Source organism: Uranotaenia lowii, unplaced genomic scaffold (genome assembly GCF_029784155.1).
Source record: "Uranotaenia lowii strain MFRU-FL unplaced genomic scaffold, ASM2978415v1 HiC_scaffold_1010, whole genome shotgun sequence".
In the NCBI taxonomy this organism is placed as follows: Eukaryota; Metazoa; Arthropoda; class Insecta; order Diptera; family Culicidae; genus Uranotaenia; species Uranotaenia lowii.
The window spans coordinates 10,145-18,442 of NW_026596979.1; the positions used below are offsets into that span (position 1 = coordinate 10,145).

Below are 8,298 nucleotides of genomic sequence, written 5' to 3' on the forward strand. Positions count from 1 at the left end.
GTGAATTCATGTAAATTTTAAGTGACCGTCAAATGAAATACTTTCGAATTAGTTCACTGGATTTCCACTTTTAAGAGAAACTTCAAGTATATTTTAAGTGTGATTTTAGGTTTTTTTCGGAGATAATAAGCATTTTTTTTACTTAAGCAAAACTTTAACACCCGATTGTAAGCCTTATCGACTTCCATATCGGATTGCATATCTTAATTTAGTTTTGGCTGCATATTCAGATTTGAAATTTTAATTTTCAACCAGGATTTAAAGCCTTTCATATGAAACTATTACAATTCTCAATTTGAACGTATAAAAACTGAAATCTGAAGGCAGTATCTGCATATAAAGCTGAATTTGGAACTTTATCCCGAACCTCGAATGCGGAATGTGAATTAGAAACCTTAGTTATAAGTATTATCTGTTTTTTATGATTTTATGTTTTTATTTCGGTCATGAAAAAACGTTGGTTTTACCAAAACGAAGGTTATACTGGATATAGAGATAAAATTTTGAAGGCTAAAAGTGAAATCAGACAGAACAACTGGAACAGCTTTAATCGAATAATAAATTTAACACAGGATCCGATTTTTACCTTGTTCCATATTTAAAAAAAAAAATATTGAAAACCTATTTAGTATCAGTAGTTTTTTAATTTTTTGAGTTGGATCCAGCACTTTTACTTTTTCCGAACCGCTCAAGCAACCTAAAGTTACACTTTAGTTTTACTTAAATGAAGGCTATTAATTTTCCGAATTTGTAACACTCCTTTATTCGTTTGAAGTTGGGCGAGTTTTAAATTCCTACGGGTACAATTCTATTAACAAATCATAATGAAATTGTTGTTTTTCTATCTTACGTTTAGTGGCCTTTTAATTCGTAACATTTTGTCTGAACTTTTCAGCTTTGTGCCTCCGTTTTTCACCTGATCTTTCAAAATGTATATTTAGAACAAGCTTCAATAAGTTCTCAAAATATTTCTCACTTCCGCTGGATTTCTTTTGCTGTTCAACAAACTTGTGCACCACCGTATTATCAGGTTAGCACTTAAGCCTACGTTCGAATAAAGTTAAGTTAAAAAAAGGTACAAATCCAAATTCTGTTGGCCTACCTTAGCTGAGATGTAGTGAATTTCAAAGTTATGCTCAAACGTTTGGCGATACAGTTCAACTTCAGAAAAAAACAATTTTTGCGTTTCGCAAATTCACCTATTGTGATTGTTAACAATTTTTCTATGTTTTGCTTCTAGCTTTGCCGCTTAACTTATGAACTTATGAAATGCGGCTCCCGCCAGCTAAGTCCAAGATGGCAGCCCCATCGCGGGATAGGGACTTTAGGCTAACAACCTACTGCTCCCGATTCATAACTTGTTACGGAATCCGAAAGAAATGACCGATCTGGAACTTTGGCGACGACATTTAGCATGAAAACACGGACACGAATTGGAACTTGGAATGTTTTAACCCTTGCCCAACAAGGCAAACTGGAACAACTTGCAAGAGAGGCTAGCCGCCTCAAGCTTGAAATTCTGGGACTGAGCGAAGTCCGTTGGCCTAATACTGGAGAACACAAGACACAATCCGGGCAAGTCCGGCTTTACTCTGGCATACGAGGAGAACATGCTACTCGGGAACGAGGAGTTGGTTTCCTGTTAAGCCCGCAGGCCTACGCGGCCCTCATTAGATGGGAACCGATAAACGAAAGGATAATCGTAGCCAGATTTAGAACACGGGTTAGAAACCTTACAATGGTCCAGTGTTATGCGCCAACTGACGTTGCCGATTTGCAGGAGAAAGAGCAGTTTTACAGTCAACTGAACAGCGTGGTAGAGAGAATTCCGAAGGGTGACATTCAAATCCATTTGGGCGACTTCAACGCAAAGATTGGCTCCGACAATCAAGACCTTGAGCGCATCATGGGGCGCCATGGCCTAGGACAGATGAGCGAAAACGGAGAGCTGTTTGTAGAATTTTGTGGCAATAACAACATGGTGATCGGTGGATCGCTCTTCCCCCATCGACCAGCACATAAGGTCACTTGGGTATCCCGAGATGGCCGAACAGAAAATCAAATTCACCACATCTGCATCAGCCGAAAATGGAGAAGGAGCCTTCTTGATGTCCGCAACAAGCGAAGCGCAGACATTGCATCTGACCATCACCTCGTCCTTGGCGAGATACGACTGAGAGTTGCGCGTGTCCAACGGCGGGAGGAGAAAGTCGGGTGTCGATACGACGTCCGCCGGTTGGAGAATCCAGAGGTGAAAAGGGCATACGTTGAACAGCTAAAATCCCGAGCCTCGGAGCTGCCGACAGACGGAACAGTCGAAGAACAGTGGTGTGGAATCAAGAATGCCTTTATCACGACGAGCCATGGTACTCTCGGTAAAGTTTGTGGAAGAAGAAGTGAATGGATGTCGGATGAAACTTGGAGGATGGTCGATGATCGGAGAAAGGCGAAAGTCGGAATTGAGCAGGCATGTACCGGGTCAGCCAAAGCAGCCGCCCGCTTACGATATGCGGAGCTGGAAAAGGCAGTTAAACGAGCTTGTAGACGAGACAAGAGAGCCTGGACAAACTCCCTAGCCGAAGAGGGGGAAAGAGCCGCCGCCAATGGAGATATCCGATTACTTTATGACATTTCTCGCCGCCTCTGTGGTGCAAGGACTAATGCAAGAATGCCGCTGAAAGACCGAGCAGGTCAGTTATTGACCGACCGAACAGATCAGCTCAAACGATGGACTGAGCACTTCGAACAACTCTTCCGAGTCACGAATAGCGATGGCCAACAGAACCCGCCGCTCGAAGCGCCAACAGTGAGTCGCATAAATGGCGTCAACTCGGAAGCGCCCTCGCTGGCTGAAATAGAAGCGGCAATCAAAAACATGAAATCCAACAAAGCACCTGGGATCGATTGCATCCCTGCTGAAATGCTGAAAGCCGACCCTGCCCTGTCAGCACAAATGTTGCACCGTCTTTTCGCTGACATCTGGGATACTGCAACATTCCCGGCCGACAGGATGCAGGGTATCCTCGTAAAGGTCCCGAAGAAAGGAGACCTGACAGAGTGCGGTAACTGGCGAGGCATAACGTTGATCTGTACAACCCTCAAAGTACTCTGCAAAGTGATCCTGAACAGGATCCAGGAGAAAATCGACGCTACACTCCGACGGCAACAAGCTGGATTCCGATCCGGACGATCATGTGTGGACCACATCACAACGCTACGAATCATACTGGAACAAATCAACGAATTCCAGGACTCTCTTCTGCTGGTGTTCGTTGATTTCGAAAAAGCATTCGACCGACTTAATCATGAAAACATCTGGGCGGCTCTAAGGCGACGAGGGGTCCCAGAGAAACTAGTCCATCTCATCGAAGCACAATACGAGGCATTTTCGTGCAAGGTTTTGCACGATGGTGTCTTGTCCGAACCAATCCCGGTAACTGCTGGAGTGAGACAAGGATGTATCTTATCACCGCTACTTTTCCTCATCGTAATGGATGAGATTCTGACTGGATCGATCGACTGTGCACCGAACCGAGGATTGCCGTGGAATCCTTTAACAATGGAGCAACTGAACGACCTTGACCTGGCTGACGATATTGTTTTGCTCGCCCAAACACAACCGGACATGCAGAGCAAACTCGACGACCTCACCGAAAGCTCCAAGGCAGCAGGTCTCAAAGTCAATGTCGGAAAGACCAAGTCGATGGAAATCAACACAGGAAATCCCTCCAGTTTCATGGTAGCTGGGCAACAAGTTGAGAAAGTGGAGTGCTTCCAGTATCTTGGTAGCCAGATAACGCCTGATGGTGGTACCAGGAAAGACATCGAAACCCGGATCAGAAAGGCCCGATTTGCGTTTGCGAGTCTCCGAAACATCTGGCGGTCACGCCAGATCTCTCTACGAACAAAAATCCGAATCTTCAACTCAAACGTCAAATCCGTATTGCTGTACGGGTGCGAAACTTGGTGCACATATGCGGTGACGACGCGAAAACTGCAAGTATTTGTAAACCGCTGCCTGCGGAACATCATGCGCGCTTGGTGGCCTGGCAACTGGATCTCGAATGAGGAACTGCATCGCCGGTGTCATCAAAGGGCGCTAGAAATCGAGATTCGGGAACGTAAGTGGAGATGGATTGGGCACACGCTGCGAAAAGATGAAAACGAGATTTGCAGAGAGGCGCTTGACTGGAATCCAGAAGGTCATCGAAGAAGAGGCAGGCCCAGAAACTCGTGGCGGCGAAGCCTAGCCGCTGAAATCCGAACTGTCGACAAGAATCTTGACTGGGACCAGGTGAAGACGCTGGCTCCGGATCGTCAACAGTGGAGGTCTTTTACCACGGCCCTATGCACCGGAGGATCGGCGCGGGATCATTAAGTAAGTAAGTAAGTTTGCCGCTTAATTTGCAACTTTCTTTTCTTACTCTCTCATCTTCCCAATTTGAGAACTGTCATCTATATATGAGTGCGCTCAATGCTGTCGGCACGTTAGGCCCGTTCAGTGACAGAAGGCTTTGAAAGTTACGTATTGGCTGAAAAAGAGAAAGAACTGCCCAATTCCCTTGAGTGAACTATATGTACTGATTGATGAACTTGGAAGTTTCAAACGTGATTTTTATGTACGTTGTAAGGGACTCAAGTCAGAAAAATGGCACAAAAGTGCATAAAAGTACTAATACGGGATTTACTCAGTAACAAAAAGTGCAATGAGGTGCTTTATTCATATCACCACTTCGAGTTTTAGTTTCAGCTTGATCAACATCAAGGCGTTGTAGCGTGTTAGTTTGTTACCTTAAAAGGTCGGGGTTCGATCCCCAAGTTTTTATAAGTGTGGTGTACCAATAAAAACACACGAGCGGTTTACTTAACTAGTTACTGCTTTATTGAACGGTGAGAAAAGACTGAGCTAATTGGGAAACGGGACGCTTTATTTATACTCTCTCATACTGGTGCCGTTCTCTCTCGATTATGCCATTTTACTCTTCGTCGCCTCGGTCGGTCTCGCTGGTTGCTGTGTTATATATGAGACAATACACTGCAACTACTCCCTCTCCTAGTTCCGAGGCGGTTTCACCACTCGATTGTATCTCGTAACATAGGTACCATCCGGTTGATGACGACCAACGCTTGACGGAACCGGAAAGGCTTCAGATGATGGTTCTTCTTCCGGTAGGCTCTCCATTGGATCTTCGTAGATTGAGTCGTCAATCGGCTCAGGACCAGGGGTGGCTCCGTCAGCTTCGTTACCATCAAAATCGTCGTAGGGGTACTTCATTATTTGGTGGCTGCGACGTTTGACAGTTCCCATCTCTTGAGTGTGGCATTCGTAGAGCACAGAGCCTAGCCTTGCCACGATGCGACCACGAATCCAGGACTTCTTGTTGGGTTGGCGGTAGTCCCGGACGTAGACCGTTTCGTTGATGTTGAAGCTGACATCCTTCTTGGTACGGTTTTGGTATTCGACAGTTTCTTTCTGCCGGATTGTAGACCTGGACTTCAAGTTGTCGAATCTGATGCGCATTTCCCTTCCAAACATTCGCTTGAAAGGACTTTCCCCAGTCGACGTGTGTGTTGTGGCTCGGTACATCTCCAGGAATGAATGTAGTTGGACACTTATCGGCTTCTTTGCAAACGAGGGGTCACTCGCCAGCTTCTTCAGTGCCGCCTTGACCGTCTTGACCGCGTTCTCGGCTGCTCCATTCGAACACGGGCTATACGGTGCTGTCGTCAGATGCTTAATGCCACGGGAAGAACAGAATGCCTGGAATTCTTCCGATGTAAAGGCAGTGCCGTTATCCGACACCAGAGTGCTGATCAGACCGAATCGGGAAATATATTCGGCCAACTTTTCCGACGTCTCCTTGGAAGTTAATGTTCGAACGGGGTAAACTTCCAACCACTTGCTGTAGCTATCCACCAGGACTAGAAAATCGGCACCTTGGAACGAAAAGTGATCGACATGAACTCGATCACCCGGGGCAGATGTCAACCGCCACGGTGAAATTGGATCACTCCTCTCCGGCCGCAGTTGGAGACAAAATTCGCATTTCTTCCCGATGTCCTCGATTTCCTTGTCTAATGATGGCCACCAGAAATATGACCGTGCTAGAGACTTCATCTTGACGATCCCCATGTGTACGACATGGAGTTCACTCAGCAACGGTTTCCGAAGCTTCGCCGGGATGACGATGCGGAAACCCCAGAGAAGGACGCCTTCCTCCACGCTTAGTTCGTCTCGTCGCTGGAACAGCTTCTTGATTTCGCCGTCCTCAAGGTTTTGAGGCCAGCCCGATTTCAGATACTCCACGACTCGACTAATGACCTTGTCCCTTCGGCTTTCGATTATGATCTGCTTCCGCTCCACCAATGAGCGGGTTTCGACTTCGATGAAGTTGAGAAAACTGATGGCTTCTTCCTCGTCGACCTTCTCGTCTTGGTTACCTGTGCATGGAAATCGAGAAAGAAAATCTGCTACGACGTTGGATGTACCTTTGATGTGTTGGATCTCGAAATCGAAGTTGGACAGATAGACTGCCCATCTTTGCAAACGCCCTGCTGCGGTTTCCGGTATGCCTTTTTCCGAAAACAGACCGGTCAGTGGTTTGTGATCTGTCATCAGGATGAAACGACGCCCAGAGAGATAGCTGCTGAATCTCTGGACACCGTAGTAAATCGCCAGCGCCTCCCGATCGATGACCGAATAGTTGGACTCGTGCTTCTTAAAAACTCGGGAAGCAAAAGAAACTGGTCGCTCCTTGCCGTCTGGGAAGACGTGTACGATCACTGCTCCAATGCCTTCCTTCGACGCATCACTGTAGAGTTTAATCGGCAGATTATGGTCATAATGGGCCAGGACCGTGTCATCCGCCAAAAGCTGCTTCGCCGCTTTGAATGCCTCCTGGCACTCCTTGGACCAACGGAACTTCACCTCTTCTTGCAGCAACCGGTACAAAGGCTTCAGATGTTGTGCCAAACTGGGACAAAACTTGGCATAATAGTTGACCAGTCCCACAAAGGCACGAACCTCCTTGACGTCTTTTGGAACTCCCAACTGGATTATTGATTTCACTTTTTCAGGATCTTTATGTAGACCATCACTGTCGATGTAATGTCCAAGATAACTCACACCACTTTTGAAAAACTCGCACTTGGTCTTATTAAGCACAAAACCTGTTTCTTTCAACTTACTAAGCACTTGTTCCAGGTTCTCTAAATGTTCTTTCACTGTTCGTCCAGTTACCAGCACGTCATCCAGGTAAATTATCGTTCCTCGACAACCTTGCAGGACTCGTTCTAGGGTTGCTTGAAACACTGCACACGCCGTTTTGGTCCCAAACGGCAATCGATTCACGTAGTACACACCACGGTGAGTACTCCACGCCAACAGATGCCTTGCTTCTTCATCCACTTCCAGTTGGTTGTAGGCATTCTTCAGGTCCAGCTTGGAAAAATGCTTACCACCTTGTAGCGCTGCGAAAATGTCGTCAATTATCGGGAAAGGGTGGTGGTCGTCCTTCAACCACGGGTTAACGGTCAGCCGATAATCTGCACACAAACGTATCGATGAATCCTTCTTCAAAACTGGGACGAGGGGGGTGCCCCATTCTGCTTCGGTTGATGGCACCTTGGAGATAATGCCGATGTTCTCCAATCGATCCAGTTCGTCTTCGACCTTCTCCTTGAAAGCCAACGGTACCCTGCGCGGCTTGAAAAACTTGGGGACAGCTCCATCCTTCAATGGTAGGTGAACTTTGCCGTATCGATAACAGCCTAATTCACCCTCGAAAACTTCTTGGTACTTGGTCAGCAGCACGTTCAACGGAGCTTTAAACTCTTTCATGCTCTCCGTCAAATGGCAAAAGTTGATCCTCAGTCCCCAACGCTGCATCGTCTGACGCCCTAGCAGTGGTTGCCGGTCACCCTCGAAGACGAAAATTTCCTCCCTGGACTTGTGGCCTTCGAATTTCATCTCCACCTCGAACTTTCCTGTTGCTTGGAAACAGGACCCATTGTAACAGACGAACTGCTCCTTTCCGCCATTCTCAAGATGCACTGATTTGAAATATTGACTGTACAGCGCATTTGAGATGGCATTAACCGGACTCCCAGTGTCCAGTTCGAACTCGACCAAATGTCCGCCCACACGGACAGGAATAACCACGGGAGGGGGCGCATCCAACTTGTTCAGCGCCAAATGGTGAACTTTCGGTTTCCGGTCCTCTTTCGTTGCATCTTTCCTATTCGGGCAAACTTTGGCTAGATGCCCCTTCTTGTCGCACACCTTACACACATAGGACT

At 46.7% G+C, this 8,298-nt stretch overlaps 1 protein-coding gene across 1 annotated transcript; it reads right to left on the reverse strand.

Moving 5' to 3' along the window:
• Positions 1-5,053: 5,053 nt before the first annotated feature.
• Positions 5,054-8,237, reverse strand: LOC129759087 (uncharacterized protein K02A2.6-like; the record flags this gene model as incomplete). Its single annotated transcript, XM_055756507.1, has 1 exon — positions 5,054-8,237. A coding segment is annotated over one exon (3,184 nt), but the record flags the coding sequence as incomplete, so codon positions are not given.
• Between the last annotated feature and the right edge of the window lie 61 nt (positions 8,238-8,298).